The sequence below is a fragment of the Raphanus sativus genome, chromosome 7, assembly GCF_000801105.2.
Source record: "Raphanus sativus cultivar WK10039 chromosome 7, ASM80110v3, whole genome shotgun sequence".
Taxonomy (NCBI): Eukaryota; Viridiplantae; Streptophyta; class Magnoliopsida; order Brassicales; family Brassicaceae; genus Raphanus; species Raphanus sativus.
In genome coordinates this window covers 21,411,552-21,432,748 of record NC_079517.1, presented here as the reverse complement: position 1 = coordinate 21,432,748, position 21,197 = coordinate 21,411,552, and the positions used below count along the sequence as shown (strand labels likewise).

General features: G+C 39.6%; 2 protein-coding genes across 3 annotated transcripts; one reads left to right on the top strand and one right to left on the bottom strand.

Annotated features, from left to right (window-relative positions):
• Positions 1–14,005: 14,005 nt before the first annotated feature.
• On the bottom strand, positions 14,006–14,842 carry LOC108815753 (uncharacterized). The gene has a single exon (XM_018588255.1). It carries the CDS (start codon positions 14,840–14,842, stop codon positions 14,006–14,008), a length of 837 nt encoding a protein of 278 aa, XP_018443757.1.
• Positions 14,843–18,155: 3,313 nt separating this feature from the next.
• On the top strand, positions 18,156–20,390 carry LOC108814610 (peptide chain release factor PrfB1, chloroplastic). Of its 2 annotated transcripts, none has more exons than XM_018587219.2 (7): positions 18,156–18,380; positions 18,469–18,531; positions 18,607–18,827; positions 18,913–19,116; positions 19,199–19,414; positions 19,645–19,829; positions 19,915–20,170. In XM_018587219.2, the coding sequence occupies exons 1-7, from the start codon at positions 18,224–18,226 to the stop codon at positions 20,024–20,026; spliced, it is 1,158 nt and encodes a 385-aa protein (XP_018442721.1). In that variant the 5' UTR covers positions 18,156–18,223; the 3' UTR covers positions 20,027–20,170. The 2 variants fall into 2 exon arrangements, with proteins under 2 accessions (XP_018442721.1, XP_018442719.1); XM_018587217.2 differs by having other exon boundaries at positions 18,159–18,380; positions 19,645–19,831; positions 19,936–20,390.
• Positions 20,391–21,197: the final 807 nt, after the last annotated feature.

The window sequence follows — 21,197 nt, the reverse complement described above, 5'->3', positions numbered from 1 at the left end:
AATAGCTTGGCTGTGGCCCCATTGACGTCGTACAGCTTTTAAGTTATTTAGAAGAGGATCGTGTACTTAAAATATACACACATACCCGGTTTATGCTAAACCACGAGAAAATAAGTTTTTGCCCGTTTGGTTCAATTAACTAATAACAAATTTTAATTATGGATTAGAGATATAGGTCGTTACAATTTTTCCCCACTAGTAAGGAATTCGTCTTCAAATTCAAGTCATGAGTCGGTTGTCCAATACCGTTCGAAAAAAAACTCTGAACATTCAATCCTTATTTGAGTCTCAGTCTCCCAGTTCTCCTCCTGGATCTTGTCTCTCTCTCAACAAACTTTGACCAACATTGTCATCATCCCTTGAACCTCTTTTACTTGCCGGTTTATAATCTGAACTGGCTGATAAAGTGCATATTTTTTTTCTTTTACCATGATTACTTGGCGGCTGCTGTAAAATGAGATTTTTTTCTCTTTCCTGACCTTCCTCAAAACTTACATATGGATTACGTCTTGAAACCCTGACACTCTTCTGATAACTTTAAACTATAAGCCACTACTTAATCCGTTCCACAATGGGTTATGGTCTCATATATCTTGGTTTAAACTTCTTTAGCTTTCGAGTCTTAGATCCTTCATGAGATGTCCTCACTTTAATATGTATTAAGTCTCCCACCTAAAACTCTCAATCCTTATGGTACTGATTTGCATAACTCCTTTGACGGTCATGGGCTTCAATAATCCGAACCTTGAGCATCTCAATTTGCTCTACCATCACCTGAACATTGCTGATTCAAGTCTCGTTTCTTCCCCACTTATGTCCAGAAGTGGTGTACGACAAGGCCTACCATAAAGTGCCTTATTTGGTGCCATCTCATACTCAAATGATAGATGTTGTTGTAGGAAAACTCTGCTAGATGTAGATACTTCCCCAAGTTTCCTTCCCGATATAAAACGCAAGCTCTGAGCATATCCTCCAATGTCTGAATAGTCCTCCCTGACTGCCATCTGTCTATGGGTGGTAGGTTGTACTCATGTTTCCACTATGGTAATGGCAGATCCTGCAATAGCCCTCTAAGCACCAGATTCTCAACCTTAACCATCATACATGTCTAACACTGCGATACAAATGTAGCAACATTGTTTTTCATACCAGGCCAATAAAAATATAACTTCTGATCTCTATAACTCTTAAATGTCGGCCACGCTGAAATCATAGTGGTATTTTTCAAATCTTGAGCAACTCCTGCTTCCGAAACCACATAACCCAAAATCTAATTTTTTCCCTACCAAAAGAAAAACTTACCAAGCTAGCAAATAATTGATGCTCTCCAGCTTAACCGACACAATCTGTAAATTCTCCGCATGCTCCTCTCTGCTCAAAGAATAAATTATGATGTCGTCGATGAAGGCAATCGCACACTTATCCAAGTTCTGACGAAAGGCATCTTTCATAAGTTTCTTGAATGCTACCGGTGCATTTCGAAAACCTAACCAGCATCACCACGAGCTCATAATGTCCATAACATGTACAAAATCATGTTATGTACATGCTCTCAACGATGAAGTACTCGAAAACCTTATCTGAGAGTTCATCCGGCTGCTTTTTCAACTCAGTTATCTCTGCTGGTACTAAATGGTAGTGCGCTTGTGAAATCTGTTATGTCCCTGGTTCCAACTCAATCATAAGAGCGTCAACTCTGGCTGGTGGTGGCCCCTTTAAGGCTTCAATTTTTTTTTTGGTTCAAAAGGCTTTGAATACATCCTCAAACTTTGCAACCACTGGAATACAGGCTTCTAAATGATGAACAACAATAGCTATCTCCTCCGTCCCTCGGGACCAACAAGGGGTAGTACAGGATTATCCTGTAACTCATGATGTCCATCATCCTTATCCATCGAAATAGTCGCCATAAATCCCTCTGTTCCTCTTTCCAATAGATCCTTAGCGTGCAACATGGAAACGAATGAAATCCCTCTGTAAGCCTGAATACACTGGAATGTGATCTTCCCATCTCCTCTAGGGATATGAACTCTTACTCTGGGGCAATCTAGTACCACTTGATGACGTGGTAGCCAATCCATCCTAACTATAATATCATAGAAATCCAGCTCCATCTCTACTAAGTCTCCAATGAAATCGACCCCTCCAAGTAGAACTGGTACATCTCGATGAATGCCAGTGGTCCCCAATCTCTGTGTGCCGGCTGTCTAAATCTTAATAGCTTAAACACAATCTGAAACAGTCAATATCGCCAAAATCTGGCAAACCAAAACAAGCATAACTCTAGTATATACAAAACGAAAGATGCCGCACCCCCAATCCAAAAGCGGTCCCCACGAGTTTACAAACTGAACATACCTCCAAAATAGTCAATTTACTCATACACAAGAATAACACATGACAACCAATGGCTCACCTCTCACACCAAATAAGCTCCAGTAATCAAAAACTCGTGGAGTGACGGCTTAAAGTTAGGTAGTGGCAGATATATCACAAATCCACTCGCAATCTCTGAACACGGTTGACGAAACTGATAAACACCTGAGCAAACTGACAAACTGTGACATCCTCCATCTATTAAACATCTGGCTGAAACCCTGTTAGCTAGAGAACGGATAACGATGAGTAAACTCATTGTCATAAAAAGACAATTGGGTTAGAAGTTACCAAACAGAAAGGTGCTAGTTATTTTTATTTTTAAAATCCCCCCCCCAATTCCCAAAATGTTTCGAAAATCTTCTAAAACCGATTACAATCCAGTCCCACAAATCGCCATCCCGGGTCAGAGCCCGGACGAAACTCCGCTATGATACCATTTGTAACGCCCCGACCGCCCACGGCTAATGGGCCACCCACGCCCGCTCTCTCGGCCCATAGGCCCCATTCGGTCGTTAATTTTCCAAAGCTCGAAATCATTGTTTACCCTGCAATCACCACCCGACCTTTCCCCGTGTTTTTGCCTCACTCGCACACTATCACAAATCACTTCCCGATAGGCCACCCATCCTTTCACTACTCCAGCCCAAACACGCTTAACTCTGGAGTTCTAAACGGATGTGTGACGGAAAAGGTAAGTCAACTTTGGTGACATAGGTAGCCAAATCAATTCTCTTAAGCCTTTTCGTATATACAACTCGGGATGTTACAAAGTTGTTGCTATATAACAGGGATATTCCCTAATGCTAGATAACTTATCAAAAAAAAATAAAGGATATTCCTTTGATTATAACATCCCTAGAGCCTGGGGATCCAACATGTCTAAACCGGATCGTAAGTCGATGAACAAAGAAGATGGTAACCTGATACTTGCTCAAATTACCCTATAGAAATATTACTCTCATCAAAAGAGGTCAATTGTAGTTTTTAGGGATCGAATCCACAGGGAGCTGAGGAATCAATATATCTTATCTTAACTAAGCTAGGTTGGAGATTTTCAATTCAATAAGTAAAAGTAATCAGGAAACTGGTTTGAGCAGGACAATTACTCAATGATGATTTATTTGGGTTAACAAGTATGATTTAAAGAGTTAGATCTAGGATTAGTATTCAGGTTATCAGGATTATAGAGGTATGAAGGCCTATATGAGATGCTTGCATGATATTAAAGAACCCAACTAAGCAATAGCCCAACTGTAGTTGTAACTATCTAATCACTAGAACCGATAAAACACCTCCATTGTGATCATAAATTAGGGCGTCGATCAGTGTGCTGTCACCGATGTTGATCGACATGTGCCCCGCGTCTATCGATCGATTACTCTATAGGAGTATCGATCGATTGCGCTACTAGTAAGCTTTAAGCGTGTGGTTGAATACAGTTCGCCAAGTAATTTACCAAGTCAGCTATCGCTTGTTCCAGGTAAATTACTAGCTCAGAGAAGATAGATCCAAGGATTGATATCTCTGTATTCATGTGTAGGTTAGCTACTCCTACAAAAGTATTAAGTATGATCTTCTAAGATGAATATTGCATGCTCCTGTAATCATATTTTGGGCTAATCACTCATCCCTATTTGAATCCTAAATCTAACAAGAGTGTTTACTCAGACATGGCTAAGTAAGACACAAGCATAATCATAAAATCTTAATAGATAGATAAAATAAAAGGTGTTCAAGATTGCTCTCAATTTGATAACTCTCTCTCTCTCTCTCAGCAAAAACAAATAATTAAGAAAACTCTTGTAAAAACCGTGTTTGTGCCAAAACACATTGGCAAAACTTAAATACTATGAAAACTAGGTTAAAACTCGTCAGGGGCGTTTTGGTCAATAGATTGTGTCTTGGGCTTCAAGTCGGCTGTGACCAAAACCGTGCTTCTGCGGTTAAGTGTCGATCGATAGCACTGAGTGTGCATCGATCGATGTTTGTCTCTCCTTGTCGAGCTCAGGTGGTCGATATGGTCCTCTCGGGTATGAACTCTAAAGTGCTCCAAAATGCTCCAAAATCATCATCTTTCTTGCATTAGCTCCTAAACCTATACATGCAATATAGACCCAAGAATGGATACTAATATACCATGACTAAAAATGGATCAAATTCATGGTATATCATAACCCTTAGTGAGAATTGATATCACTCAAATTATCAAATTACCACAAGGAGTGATTTTACTCTCGCAAAAAAAAAATTCAGTTGTAATATTTAGGAGATCGAATCAACATGGAGCGTGAACAAACAATAAACTCAATAAATCGCGATTAAGCTAGACAAATAAGTATTAAAGCAATAAATATAGCAAAATAGTTGAACATGGTAGTTCTTCTAAAAAGATTAAGAGTTGTTTGATGAAAAGATGGTTGCTAGACTTAGGATTTCATTCAGGTCAAAAGAACTATAATTATATATATATGTTAACTATTTGATCTTAGAACTCGATTTCAACAAGTAAGTAATCCAGTTCTCGCATACAATTAATAATTAGATGTCTAAATATTTGTTCTAGCTCTCGCATGCGAACAAGGAGCGACCGTCGATCGATGCTATTGCCAGAGAATCGATCGATGCTTCTTCAGACAAGCATTAACAACCTAATCGATTATGTTCAACTAAATTCCTAGACCAAATATTCGTATGTGCCTAGGTATTTAATCCAATAGGATTCGGGTTCCGTTAATTGATTGCACTCTCGTGCCTCTCAACTATCCTATGATTCTATGTTCAAATAATCAGTCACACTCTCGTTCTTTTCTAACTACTTTAGATCCTAGTATTACAAGACACCCTGGTGTAGAGATCTATAGATAACCTAACAATCCTATATATCGACAGTTCATTATAAACCCTAGAAAATCCCTAAACCTAGCAGGTGGATTTATTCAGACATGAAGTTTGTCACATAAATCATAGATGAATAGATATGAAATAGAAATCAATAATAAAACCAAACCAATGAAGTTCCAAGAGGACTCTGAAGGATTTTCTTTCTTCTCTCCTAACCTAATACTAAGAACCATGAATAATAGAAAGCATACCCATCAACAATGGCTTAGAAAACACATAAATATGATTTAAAGTCGGCCAGAGGCATTATGGTAATTTGTTGTGCATTCTGAGCTTAAGTAGGTCTTAAAATATACTCAGCCCGCATTCTGGGATCACCATCGATCTACCACTCTTTAGTAAAACATCCATAACTTCTACTATAGGATGCTGATGGATCTAAAACTTGGGCATTGGAAAACTAACCAAAGCTATATCTTGTGTCAAAAGATGAGATCAATCAAACGGTGAGAAGATCTTCATCCAAAACTAAAACTCTGATGCGTTTGTGCAGTTCTACACCTCAAAAGGCTCCAAAATCACTAAAGTTCTCCAAAATGTACCTGAACTTGAAAACACTCTAATACATACTACAAACCCATATAAAAGACTCTAAAAAGGTCATATACCATGGTCTGGTAAAATCCATAGTATATCAACTCTCCAGACTTATCCTTGTGCTTGTCCTAAAAAAAAAAGTAGTCCTAATGAAAGAGGTTTGAAAACAGCAATATATCACATAATTTAAAATCACTACTCTCACTTCTGCAAATATGATAGGTGGAATTGAAACATTACTAACATTAGAATGTTTCAATGTAATACACACTAGCTTAGTCACCATACCATACAGTCACACAACTCCACTGATAGCGCCTGAATTACCCCTATATTGACCTCATTTCTGCATAAAATAAATCTGTAGGCTACATCTTGGGAGTGTCGATCAAGGGAAACATGTGTAACACCCCCGAACCGTCCTAGGCCGGACAAACCCATAACCGATCCGGAAGCGCCACAATTTGACGAGCAGCACAGCCGATCAACCTGAAACTCAGCCGGTCCGACCGCAATACCGTCCCTCTCGACCGCGGCCTAAGGCTTGCCAACCCGTTCCTTGGTTGAGAGTTGTGTTAAATCCGGACAAGACTTAATTTAGCAGCGATAGACGGGGTTTTTAATAATAAACATACATTTTATTTATTTTACAAGTGTCGGGAACTCGATGATGTCCGCAAACATAAAACAAAGTTCGAAATCAAAAGAGTACCCTTAAAAGATCAACGATAAAATAACTGAAAACTCCGGTCTTCTTATTCCTTGCAAACAGCACCGCAAATCTACACAGACCACGTCCTTCACACCCCGCTAACGCCCAAAACCTCTATGGTTACCTGCAAAAAGATACAAGAATGGGGAATGAGCAACCTAATGTCACTCAGTGGGAACTGGTCCACTAGAACAGAAAATTCCCCAATCAAACCCCATAACCCCAACAAGCAAGCAACCACAATATCAAGCAACATGAAATAATCAAGTATGCAACAACAATATGCAAGGCGGAAACATGATACTACAATGCATGTTACTACACTACACGGAGACACTCTACTCGACGCGTAAGACCAAGACAGCCGTATGCCTTGTCAAACTCAACAACTCGTCTAGACTCAATCCTAGACTCAAGTGCACAAAAACACAACACATGGATGGAGCTCCTGCTAAAATATCCTCGGGAAGCCACCCCTTCACAATGGAAGCCTATCCATCTCATCGCTGAATATCCCCATTATAAACACCGAGTCATATAGATGGAAGCAATCAGTTCCGAGAAATGGCCATACTCCGAGTCCTGGCTACATTGTCATGTAGCGCTTGTCCATGGGCGCTACCCACTTAGCATTGACAAGCAGATGAGCGAGGTCAATCCGTCTCACATCGCGCCTGTCATGTCCCTGGTTCTAGATAAGGCCATCAGGACGGGCCATGGTACGAGGAGATGCACCAGTCAGGTCATATGATCTAAAGACAAGCGTATCATGATCCAAACAGAAGGTTAAGTGCATCAGATGGCTGAGACTTGACTAAAACAAGAAAGAAAGAAGCTAAGGAGAGCTGGACGAGTGATCTGGAAGCTGGCCAAGGTCCGGAAGAAGCTCATCCAGCTAGGTGGAGCTGGAAGGTATCCCACACAGCATGAGCTAGCTCACTGGAGCTAGAGGACTAGCTCACTCAGCTGGGGCAGCTAGCACTCAGCTCATCTCAGCTGGGTGGAGTGTTTGAGTCTTGGCTGGTGGATGCGGGTCATGGACGGATGGTGGTCCGGATCATGGAAATGGGGGTCCGATGGGTCTGTGGGACTTTGACAAGCAAGCCTTGCTTGTGGGCAAGCTATTGGGCCAGAGATCGATCAGCCCAAAGGAAGAAAGGAGCAGTTGTGAGCGGTTGGACGGTTTGGGCGAAAAGGTGCAACCGCATATGTCCCATCGTCCAATCAGTGCATCTGTTCGCCCAGAGCAGTTGGCAAGCCTTTCTACTATAAATAAAAGTCCCTCCTGTCAACATTAATCATCAGAAACAGAAGGGGAAACTCTGCCCAATTCGTTACAGAATCAAAGAGAGAAAAGAGAGAGACCGGCCGCAAGGCAATCCGTGTGAAGGCTTGGTGATTCCTGTGGGTTCTAGCCGTGGGCAAAGAAGACTTGATCGGAAATGGATACTAGGCAGAAGGATAAGACTGTGGAGAAGAGTTTGGGGACTTCCGAGCACACACCTAAGGTTAGTGATGCTAACCAAGTGGTATCGCCCAAGACCATTGATCCCGGTGGTCTGGCCGATTGATCCATGTGTTGTTGGTTGCATCCATTAATTCTTTCCTGTCAATATAATTGTCCCTACTAGATTCTGAAGTGTTCTGTGGGTTCAGACTCATGGACAAGCCGCCAGGCCTTGGCCAGATCAGTGTAATCTCTCCATGGCCTTGGTTGGGCATGTATGGTCCGATCTTATAGTTCCAAAGGGAATTGATAGGATCCGACTTTGAATATCCCTTAGTGGGTATTTATCATGAATTATCATGGTGAAAGATTAGTTTTATATCATGGATTTAGAGGTGGTCCCTTATGGTCGGTTGGGCTGTTCATGGTCGAGATCAATATGATCGAGGCCGGTTCTGGAAAATCCAATTGGACCATTTTCTTAGTTTAGAATTATCATGAATTAACATGAATTTTATTTAGTTTTTGGACGAGTATTAGGAAGGGTCACTTTTGGGCCAGATTAGGCTAAGTATCCGAACCATGCTTAGGTTGATGTTTGCTAGGGTATCGGACTGTGATTCTTATGCATATGTGTTGTGGGTTTTGATTTCAGGTCCTGACAGGGATCGTGGTAAGGCTAAGGAGCCATGAAGACCTTGGCCGTGTGGGATGTGTGATGTAGTGATAGTTTGATACATTGAACTTATGATAGCCTATTGTGCAACTGAATGTTATGAATGATTTGTATGGATCACATTGACTTATATATATAAAATGATTTTTATCTTAAGCTTCCGCATTGTATTGTTTGATTACATGAACCTTAACGATTGAAAAATGACTTAGAAACTATTGGACTTAAATTGGCTGAAGTACACTTAGACATTAGGTAAGGCCGCAGACTGGTTGGATCAAGGGATCCAAGTTTAGGTCTTACAGCGCCCCGCAGGTTAGCGATTACACCATCAACTCAAGTCATAGCTCTCTGTTATGGGATCTCATGCTAGGCTATCACAGTCGTTAAGATTGCATGTCATACTCACTCAGAGTAAACAACTCGACACAAGCACTATTCTCCGTGAATAGGCTATACCACACTAGTCATAGCTCACCTACCCGGTTCCGCTAGACTCGACATGCAAACTCCACACAACTAGTCGTAGCCACCTACATGGTAAGGCTAGACTCAACGACACAACTACTAGCAACACATGCTACAACAACTAATGCAACCTCATATGCATTACTAACAACTCAACAATGCTAATGCAAAAACAATGCATAACTAGCACCCTAAACGCCATGTGAGAGTAACACTCAAATCAACATGCATTTCACCACAATGTCTAGATAAGCATGCTACAACTCAACAAAACAATGCATGCATACACAATTACAATATCTAGACATGCATGCTACACAGTTCAAGTCTAGATACACATGCTACACCATTTCTACAACAAGCATGCGATTCACTACAAACTAGACATGCATGCAACTCAATCAACACACAAGCATTCTATAAACTTAAACACACATGCACACAATCAAAATGCTTCATTTAACATCATGAAACACACGCATGGAGTCTACCACACTCCCATGCAATTCACACGAAAACCGCTCCTCGGTTTAGCTTAAAGATCTGTTTGATCTAAGCTCTTCCATGCAACCCCACACAGTTAGCACACACAAACAACACTTCCAGAACCCACCTAGGTCTTCATACAGAGGAGACAAGCCATGCTCAAAGGCAGAACAATCTCCTACATGCATGCACCTAATTTTTACCAAAAACCGGTTTTAGGGAGGCTAAAGACTCAAGGGTAAAAAATGTTTTTAAACACCTAATAAAAATCTTACCACCCTTCCTAGTCCCTCACCACCGATTCTAGTATAAGGATCAGCCATTACCCAGCCTCCTAACACTCTTCTCACACACTTAGAAATTTATCGGTTTTTTTGGTAATTTCTCTCTCAAGAGCAAACAACAAGAACGTCTCAAGAGAGAAAACCCTGGGTTTATAAAATCATAAAATGGCAACCTAAGGGTCCTATTTATAGCTAGATTTTGCATGAAACCATCTTGACAAATACTCATCCATGTGTCACCACAAAAGCTCTCTTTTCATGTATTGAACATTTTTGATGACTCACAATCCACTTTCTTCTGATCTTCTGGAAGAAATGACCATATCCCATACAGGTTCAGTGTACCAAATTTCAGCTTCAAATTCATTGTATAGCCCATACTTCCTTTAAACTCATTTTAAGCCCAAAACCTTCTTCAAACCGCTCCATGGACTTAAACTATGACCTTGATACTTGCTCAAATTATCCTATAGCAATATTACTCTCATCAAAAGAGGTCAGTTGTAGTACTTAGGGATCGAATCCACATAGACTCTTGGATTACACAATAGATTGTATAGTCTTCGAAATAAAGCTAGCTTGAAAGGTTTTTAGAATAGTAACTTAAATGTAAACAGGATATCGATCGATATCCGGAAGTGTATATCGATCGGCGAATAGGACAATTGCTCGATTTCAGAATAGCGGTTTGTTATCAATTAGGGAAGGTATCTAGATCAAGGTAAACCGTTAGGTATGACGAGTATGCTGCTTTTAAGGATTTAAAGGGGTTTTGAATATGTTTGTTCTCGAACTCAACTCTTAAGAACAATCTAATGATTGTCTAATAACTGGATCTCAAGACAGTCAGCTGTCGCTTGTTCCATAATGAGAAAGCATCGATCGATGTAACTTATGACAATCGATCGACAACCTTTTTAGATAATCAATCGATGACTCGAACATCGTATTGATCGATTATCCTTCCAGTAAGCATTCCCGAGCAGGTTGATAGGCTCTCAGATTAATTAGGACAACTGTCGTTTTTAGCTAATTAATAAGATCATTCTAATTTATTTTCAGGTAATTCACCATGCTATCGCTTGCGCAAATTAAACCTAAGATCTAAATACATGGTGATCAGTTCCTTTACTTAGCATTAAGTGCAACTAGAATGAAAGAACTATTAAAACACATTAACAATCATGTCAAGATTAGCAATACATAAATCAACCTTTGGTAAACCTAAATCTAACAATAAGACTGCTCAGACATATTCATAAGAAGCATAATTATGATATCTAAATAAACTTTAAATAAAAATAGAGTAACAAAACAAAAGGAATTCAAGATCTTCTCTGTTTATGCAGTTCAGATCTCTCTCTCCAGGATGATTTCTTCTTCGCTGCTATTACTTCTCTCCTTGGTGATGACTTTGGTGACTTGCTTGTATCCTCCTTGATTTAGGTAGCACACCGTCCGTGGTGGTTCCCTGTCAGACTGCTGGTGTATCAGTATCGATCGATGCATCCTCTTCTGTATCGATCGCTTTCCAAGTACCATCGCCGAGCGATACATAAGTTTGCATATCGGTCGATTTGTATGGTTGAGTTGCAAGTTGTCGCTGAATGTCCTTGATCTCCTTCTCTAAATTATATATCTTTAAATGCAAAGTAGAGATGTTGCAATCAAAGGGAAAGTAGATTTCATCAAATCCTTGTAGTAGTCATCCTCTGAATACTTTAAGGTGTCATATATCTCAGCAATCATTTTGTCAACTTCTTCTTTAGTGTATGTAGCTTTTCTTCGTTGAGTTGCTGGATCTTCCGATGTATCTGACCAGCTTCTCTTATATCCCATGTGGGTGTCATGTGCTCTAGCTCCATACTTCGGCTTGTAATGGAATTCTGAATTCCATCCGTAATGGTTGGTGTAGCAATCGATCGATGCAACATCGCTGGTGTCGATCGATTCTGTCTGCTCATCGGCTGGTGCTTGTGGGTAGACGACTGATATATGTGTAGGAGTATAGATTGGTGGAGGTGTCTTCTGTTGTGAATCGAGTTGCTTCTGAATTATCTCCATCTCCTGTTGCAAAGCATACATTCTCTTGGATAGTGCATCCATGTCATCGCTCATTGGGTAGTAGGAATGACCAAGTGTTTCTTCAAAAGAATATAACTTGTCTTCCAATCTCATAAAGCGTCTGTCGATCGATTTACTAAAGTTACCATCGATCGATCTTGAGTAATCTGGATCGGTCGATGGTATCCGTCGGTTGTTGGTCGATGTTGAGGGCATAGAAATCCTTGCTGGAATTTCTCTTGTCTGTCGCTTTAAGATGATGATGACATTGTCTGAAAGCTGTTGCAGGGTCTTGGTCAGCCAGATAATCTTGTCATTGAGTGGATGGTAGACACTATCAAGTTTGCACTTGAAATCATTCATTGAATCGTACTGAATGGTGTAGATCTCATTCAGCTTCTCATCCATCTCTTCTCTGCTGTAGGCAACTAGATCTGAAGGGTATATCTGTAGTGAATCTCTCCCGATGCTCTGATAGGCATATGAAAGATGGCTCACATTGGGAAGCTCTTTGCAGGATATCTCTGATGTGGGATGAAGATACTGGAATAACTTTTCCTTTATGGTTTCGCGAACGTCCATAAATATCTCTGTATACGCCATACTTATCCTTTTCTTCCTTTAACTCGGGAGGAACCTCATCGATCGATGCAGATGTATCTTCATCGATCGATTCTGTTGCTTCCAATTGATAGATGTAGTTGAATTCTGGATCTTTCGCCCAAGCTATTGCATAATCTGCATCAGCTAATTGCTTCTGATAGACTGGATCCTCGATTTTCTTAGTGAATAGGTTGTTTGGTCCATTGGCCATGGCAAGAATTTCTGTTATATCCTCTCTGGATACTTGTAGAATGCGTCCATCCATAGATCTTGCATTGCCTTCTGGGTCCCTGGAAATACCAAACTCATCTGGTGTTAGATAATCACGATTTAACTTAGCATTAGTATTAAAATCGGATGGTAAGGGTTGAGTATCGATCGATGCCGATGAATGCTCGTCAATCGATTTCATGTTGTGTAGCTGATGGGGAAGTCTGCAACTGAATGCTTCTACATTAGCTTGAGGTTTGGAATGTGGCTGATGCATCTTGACTGCTTCCAGGGTTTGAGAAATAACTTCTACCCCGTGGCTTCTTTTATAGTGCTCTATATCTTCAACTTTTTCAAATTTGGAATTTCCATTTTTGAAATTTCCAATTTTCTTCATGTCGGTTGGACTAGTATCGATCGATTCAATTGTAGGTGTGTCGATCTATTTTGCCTCGTGTTGTCCTCGAGTTGGACTGATATTGATTGCTGCTGACGGTGATGTGTCGCTCGATTTGGGTAGCATGGTTCCATGTGATGGAGATTCATATCTTGTGAGAACTCCTTGTAGATCTGTAGCTTGTGGTTCCTTATGGTTCTCTTCATGTTCTTCCTCGTATTGGGAAGGTGTAGTAGCTTCTAGGGCAAAGATAGGAGAGCAGTGTGCTGGCAATCCAACTCGCTCTGTAGAAAATTTCGTATCGATCGATACACAACGAGTTGTCTCGATCGATTTCCAATTATCTGATCTCAGGATCAGTTTGTGACTAGGGCCTTCCTGGTAGGTGTCTGCATGTTGTGGTTGGATGAAAGGGTGGGAAACATATCGGGTGGGTATTTCATCTCTGCGAAGGAAAGAGTATTCAATTTCTCTTTCTTTCCAGTAATCCTCATCATATTCATCATCCCTTGTATCCACTGTAGGGTGATACACGTCTTGGTTGTAAGTGTATGGGATGTTCCCTTTGTAGTCCTCATCATACTCTTCTTCTCTTTCCCTTATGTATTCATCATCATGATCCTCTTCATGTGTCTCCACTACGCATGTAGGCACATAGTAGTCTGGTTCCCAACTCCCAACTGAATAATCACCGGAAAAGTGATCAACTTCGTACATAGGTGTACTATCAATCGATGTGGAGTGAAAACTGTTGCCTGAATCGATCGATGTAACAACTGACTAGTCGATCGATGCTGGTTATCAATGCCGACAATGACTCTGTGTGACTGTCGATCGATTTCTAGTACTCTGTTTCGTACTCGACTTCACAGTAGCAATCTGCTACGAGTTTAGCTTCATCTGGAGGCTGGTTACAGGACTTATGTTGCTTGACAATCTTGACTGGATCATAGTAAATCTTCTGTTTGATCAGTGTCAAGCACATCTTGTTTGTTTGCAAATCACAAACAGCTCCAACAGTGGCTAAGAATCCTCTTCCAAGTAATAGAGAAGAGTTCCAATAAAACTTTATGTCTAGGACATGGAAGTCAACTGGAACTAGGGCATTGCCAATCTGTACCTCAAGGTCTTTGGTGATTCCCAATGAACTCTTCCTTGAACAATCTACAAAGCAAAAGAACTCCTTTGTAGATTCTATCTTCAGACCTAGATGATCTGCTATAAACTTTGGTATGATGCTGGCTGATGCTCCTGTATCACATAGTGCACGGGTGAATTCGATGCTCTTGATGCGGCATGGGATAATGAATTCTCCAGGATCACTCTTCTTCTTCAAGGTAACCTTATTCTTTAGCTCATCTCTGACTTGGTTGAACATCTTTTCAATGTCAGCGTCTGTAACTCTTGTCTCTCTGAAGAACATCCACAACATGTGTGTGAAGTAAACTTCTTCAAAGGGTCTGTCTGTTGGGATCTTCAAAACTCTCTTCTTGAAGTTCTCCAACTCTTGTGGGTTAGCCTCTCTTTTAAGGTGCTTGGGAACCTTTTCTTTCCTTTTTCTTAAGGTCCTCTTTGCACTTTCATTTTCTATCTCCATAGGCTCTGATGTATCATCAACCTCTTCTGATTGGTTATCTGAAGGTTTGGGTCGGGGCTTAAGTGCACCGATCATGGTCATGTCGGTCTTAGGTAGTCGCACTCGTGGTGTAATAGGTTCGCATCGATCGATGACAGTAGTGTCATGTCGATCGATGGAGGTAGCAGTAGGGGATCAATTTCTTCCTCTTCGGATCGATCGACGAAAGGGTGGAGTGGGTTCGAGTGTTTCTCTGCAAACTCTTCATGTGTAATTATCCGGACTGGTTTGCTCGTAGCCGTAGATCTTGTGGACTCTGTTGATCGATTCAGTATCTCAAACATCGAACGATAGTCTTCTTCCCATGTCGATCGATCGTGATCATCCTCTATCAATCGATGGGTGTCGATATTCATTGCATCGCCGGCTCCGAAGACCTTTTTATGGGGGTTCCCATGTTCATCCATTTCCCAAAAATCATCCACCACAATAGCATTGATGTGGTGTCTGATGAGATCTTCCTCTCTTGCTTTGATGAAAGCTTCTTGCCTCTTGATAGCTTCAGAAGTCTGAACCACTTGTGTCTCTAATTTCTTCACATGAGTGCTCAAAGTGTCAAACTTTGAGGTCAAGCTATTGTACATAGCATCTATCTTCCCATTGAAATCCACTGTGAGCTTCTGTTGACCCTCTAGAACTGAGTCAAGCATGGCTCCAATCTTGCTCTCCTGAGTAGGTGGTGGTGGATTCTGGTAGAAAGAATTGGTGAGGTTCATGTTGCTGTTGTAGTTGTTGTTGCTGAAGGGCTTCTGGTACTGTGGTTGAAATTACTCCTCTGATTGTTACCATAGAAGTTCATGTTCTGATATTTATTACCATATCTCTGGAATCCTCCAATGTAGTTCACATCATCTTCCTCATCAGTCTCTAAAGATTCTACATCTCAGCAAAACTAACTTGCTTGTTCAGTATCTTGTTAACACTGTCCAGCTTGGTTTGCATCTCGTCCAACTGCTCCTTTCCTAGGGCATTGGCCGCTTTTCTCCTCTCATAATCTGTGTTCTTGGTACTGTTGCTAGTTACCAAGTTCTCAATAAGTCTCACAGCCTCTTCTGGATTCCTGGTATTGAAGTTTCCTTCACTAACTGTATCTTGAGCTGTCTGGTAGACCATATCTAATTCTCTGAAGAAAGTGCTAAGTAGCTGCACTTGGTTGAATCCATGGTGTGGAAAGTCTCTCTGATAGGTCTTGAAACGGACCCAACAGCGTCTGAAAGGTTCTGCAGGCTTCTGCATAAAGGTAGCAATTTTAGTCCTCAAGTCTTCTGCGTGTGCCTCATCAAAGAAGTTGATCAAGAAAGCATTCTTGATGTCATTCCAGGATGTAAGAGATCCTGGTGGTAGTTGTTTAAGCCATTGCAAAGCTTCTCCAGTAAGAGAGTGCTTGAAAAGCTTGCAAAGTAGATAATCAGATGGTACTCCATTGGCTTTGACAACTGATATGAGATCCTCGTACCTCTCTAGATGGTCTATAGGATGCTCATTAGGTGCTCCACTGTAGGGTATATGTCCTACAAGTGTATAGTAGATAGGCTTCACCTCAAAATCAGTCCACTGAAACTGGAAGAACAAGACTGGAAGAGAATCAATTCAAACTTGCCTCACCTTCGTCGATCTGAGACCACATATTTATTGCAATCATTTACTTTGATCCATGGAAAGCCATCAAATATCGGTATACTGTAGTTGTCAATGGCTTTATGTTGTGGATAAAGCTAGATATTGTGTTATACACAGCTCTGTTAGATGGGATGTGTCGAATAGAGAAATCGTCAGAGATATAAGAGATGGTAAACATGAGAGAAAAGCAACGGTGGAGTCCAAATTCTATTACTTACAGCAGGGGTTTCATAGGGAAGGGCAACTGTCTGAGGCATGTGATGTGGTATGAGAGATGGTTCCTTTAATGAGCATGTCAAGTTCCTCATCTCCTCTAATTGCCAACTGCAAATGCCTAGGAGTTATCCTCTTCAGTTTCAGATCTTTGTTGTGATACGGTAAGAACTTCGGTAGTTAAGTACTCCAAAATAGAAGATGCGTAAACAAAATCAGTGGCACCAATCTTTCCATGTGCTGAAACTCTGATCCTGAGTTTTCTGTGAATACAATAAATCGGAAACTGACACAATAGAAAATAAGAAACACCATAAAAGTGAGGTTTGATACGGTAATGCAAATAAAGCATCCACATTACATGACCGATCTTTATATTTGTATGACTATCCACAACATATTTGGAGACACAACATGTACGGTATGTAAAACATCTGTAAACTGCAAAATAACTTTATTCATCTACCTGTCCGGACAATATCAAGCCAACACTCACAATCACATAAAAAAAAGTCAAAAAGATGAGAGCAAATAAAAAGATTGTGGCTTTAGAATAAACGTCCTTTAACAATGGCACAATGCACACTAAACAACAAAGAACTCAACTTTCAACAAGCCTTTTCCCTCCATTGCCTGCCATGTTAAGACCTATCAATAGTTGTAACATTCGACGAACTATAAGCACGCTTATCTAACTTAACCGGCTTGGTTTCAGGCCTAGACTTCTGTTTTACCAAAGCATTTGGTATGAGTTTTCAGTGTCTCACCAAAAAAGATGATGGAGATGCAAGAGCCAAAGAACTAAAAGAAGTGAGGTTAGGATCATGCTATTCGTATTATTCTACAAACCAAAAGAAGATATTGTTTTTGAGAGTATGCTTGTTGCTTATATTTGGAGAACTTACCAGCTGATGAACAACTCATAATTGTAAGGGTGAACTTGGTAGGTTAGTTAAAAAAATATAAGAAATTTTGATAGAGATGTACACGTTTTGAATATTAAAAAAAAAGATATAGCCAAATCTGTTTTTATTTTTGTTTCAAAATCCTACCAAATTTTGCATCAAAATCTCCTTAACCCCTGAATTCATCTAAACCCTTTTAAATTCAACTAAAACTAAAATCTTCAAAACCTTCTCATATCTCTAATACAATAAGTCCCCTTTGTTTCAATAATATCTGTCAGCCTCTCTTTAAATACCATGACAAAGAGTGAAATATGTTAACAGTTTATAAATTGAAAGTTTATATTGTTGAAAAACTTAATTGATGAATTATTTTTCAATTCAAAAATAAATGATTGGTTTTATCAATAAAAATTATTAAATGATTTTAGAACATATATCATCACTTATACACTGTTTATTAAAACTCTTACAATCGAATTATAATTGATTTTATTACTAAAAGTCCATGTTTGTATCTAAAACAATTAAATTAAAGAAATATTGTCTCTGTAAACCGATTATGTTGTCAGAAAAAAGAAAACGAATATTATTTGAAACCATGACGTGGCGGCTAGCTTGGTGCGGGATAAGTTGAAGAAGGGAAAAGAGGCGATTAGATTTGGAGAAACAGCAGAAAGTAATAATGTCGATGGAGGTCACAGTTCTCCGTCCTCTCGTTATAGCCGGCAAACCCACGCTTCCTCTTCCCCGACCGAAGAATCTCCATCTTCTTCGTCTCTCACTTCCGCTTCGTCTCCCCCATCTATCTTCGTCTTCCACCTCTCGTCTCACTTCTCCCAGTCTGTTCTTCTCTCTCTCTCTGTCTATAGCTACAATTTCCAAAAAATTTCGTCTAACAATTTTCTTCCATTTATTTTTGTCTTTCAGTATTATTCGCTACACAGGAGAGTAACCTGAGCGAAAGTGATACGAGTGAGTGGGTGATGCAAGGTACCATTTTTTAATTTGAGATTTGTATGTTTTGAGAATTTTGAAAATTACAGCTTATTAGGGTTTTGGTTATAGATTTTTATACATTGAGGAAGGATGTAGAAATAGCATCAGCTCGCGTTGAAGAGATTAGAGCTTCTGTTGGGTTGCAGCAATTACAAGACGAAATTGCACTTTTGGAGTCAAAAGCTACTGATAACTCCTTCTGGGATGATCGTGCCAAAGCTCAAGAAACGCTTTCCGCCTTGAACGATCTCAAAGACCGGTGGCGATTGCTCTCTGAATTCAAATCTATGGTACGGGATTGATTCTCTTTTTGAATTGCATTTTTCTTTTTTCTTTTTTTTTAGTTCTTCTAAGTGTGTTGCTGTTTGAGGCAAGGTTGAAGATGCGGATACGATTGTTAAGCTAACAGAAGAGATGGATTCTACTGATGTTAGCCTGCTTGAAGAGGCCATGGGAATCATCAAAGAGTTGAACAAATCCGTTGATCGATTTGAGCTAACACAGCTTCTATCAGGACCTTATGATAAAGAAGGCGCTGTAGTCACCATTACTGCTGGAGCTGGAGGAACAGATGCTCAGGTAATCAACTGGTTTTACATCTAAGAAATGTAAGGCTTCTGGCGGTTTCCTATAATTTTGTCTGTCATAACTTCCAGTGCAGGATTGGGCCGACATGCTGCTTAGGATGTATATGAGATGGGGGGAAAAGCAGCGGTACAAGACTAAAATTGTTGAAATGTCGGCTGGAGAGGAAGCAGGGATTAAGTCAGCCACGCTTGAGATCCAAGGGCGTTATGCCTATGGTTACCTTTCAGGGGAGAAAGGAACTCATAGGATTGTACGACAGTCACCATTCAATTCAAAAGGCCTTCGCCAGGTAAATTAAGCTACTCTTACTTATGTTTTCCACATGAAACAATTCATGAAATTTCATATAATTTTGTTCACATCTGTGGTAATAGCGTCGTAGTGGTATCTTACCATTGCCTTGTATACTAAGCCTCTCGTTAATGTGGAGCATCACTAATGTGAAGCGTTAGTGAAACCCAAGAGCATATGTGGTTTTGTGCTATACGCTTATATTGAATTATTGATATATGCACACAGACAAGCTTTTCTGGTGTGGAGGTGATGCCGCTTCTGCCTGATGAAGCAGTAGGAGTTGAAATACCAGAGGAGGACCTTGAGATTACTTTTACGAGGGCAGGTGGAAAAGGAGGACAGAATGTCAACAAGGTTGAAACTGCTGTTCGCATTACTCACATCCCTACTGGTGTTGCGGTTCGTTGCTCAGGTACATGTAGTGAAGAATCTGATTATCCCGCATGATCTTTTGACGCTCTCTGCATGTTGTGCGTTGCTGATATATATGAGAAATGATTCTATATTGAGTTGCAGAGGAGAGAAGTCAATCGGCAAACAAGACGAGAGGTCTGGCCCGACTAAAGGCCAAACTGTTGGTGATTGCGGAGGAGCAGCGTGCAACTGAAATCAAGGAAATAAGAGGAGATGTAGTGAAAGCCGAGTGGGGACAGCAGATCAGGAACTACGTGTTTCATCCGTACAAACTGGTTAAGGATGTCCGAACAAGTCATGAGACTTCAGATATCACATCTGTAATGGATGGTGACTTGGACCCTTTCATCAAAGCTTACCTTAAGCATAAGTACACCTTAGCCATGGCTTCTGTTGTCGCCAATTAGAACATACTGATAGGTTTCTTGTCTTTTATTTCTCTCATTCGATAGAATCGAATCATCTCCTACACTGGTCAGTTTACTATAAAATCTTGAAATTTCAAACAGAAGCTTAAGCAAGATCCTAATGAAACTAAATTATGTTTGTAACTGCTACACGACTGGTAATTCACAATGTAAATAAGGTATATACTGTATATTATTGAAATAACTTAAAATCGGGGACACTTTTAAGATGCTATTAAGACAATAGGACCACTACTTAGGAAATATGGTCACTTTGATTTCACAATTCTGAAAAATCATACCACTAATAATCGTTTATTAGCTCTTAGATATCCCAAGGAAACTTTTAGGTCAAAATAGATACGATGATATCAGACCGATATCAGCCATGGCTTCTGTTGTCGCCAATTAGAAATATTCAAAATATGTTTTTTTAGTTTATACATTTTGCTATTATACACTTTTAAAATTTATTTATTTATATTATAGAAAAAATATATTTAAGATAATTTATATTTACATGTTGTGTTTAAAAAATATACTTTAGCATATATTATTTTAGTATTTCACGGGATTTTGAAATAAAAAAAATGTTTTTTTTAAATAATATAGACTTATTATTTTAGTAAATTATATACATAGTAGAATTTATCATATTATTTTAGTAAATTTTACTGATATAGGATATTTTTAAACATATTAAGTTTTATTTTTTATTTTATTTAAGATTTTAAAATATTAGATAGCTTTAATTTATACAACATACATGGTTTTTTCGTGGTGCATTTCAAAAATTTATTCTTTATTATCTATAATTTTATCTTCTGTAAAATTTGAAATATTATGATTTGAGTTCGAATATTTTATTTTCAAATTTATATATTTGTCAAGGAAAATTTGAAAAATTACACTACTATTTTTTGAGTTTGGAAGACTACATGAATTTTGAATTTGTTT

What these genes read in the sequence shown, in the direction of transcription:
- LOC108815753 (XM_018588255.1), bottom strand. Translation starts at nt 14,842, where the DNA reads ATGACCATGATCGGTGCACTTAAGCCCCGACCCAAACCTTCAGATAAC.
- LOC108814610 (XM_018587217.2), top strand. Translation starts at nt 18,224, where the DNA reads ATGTCGATGGAGGTCACAGTTCTCCGTCCTCTCGTTATAGCCGGCAAA. An exon ending in GAGTGAGTGGGTGATGCAAG is followed by an intron (nt 18,532 to 18,606) that starts GTACCATTTTTT and finishes TTTTGGTTATAG; the next exon opens with ATTTTTATACATTGAGGAAG. An exon ending in ATTCAAAAGGCCTTCGCCAG is followed by an intron (nt 19,415 to 19,644) that starts GTAAATTAAGCT and finishes ATATGCACACAG; the next exon opens with ACAAGCTTTTCTGGTGTGGA.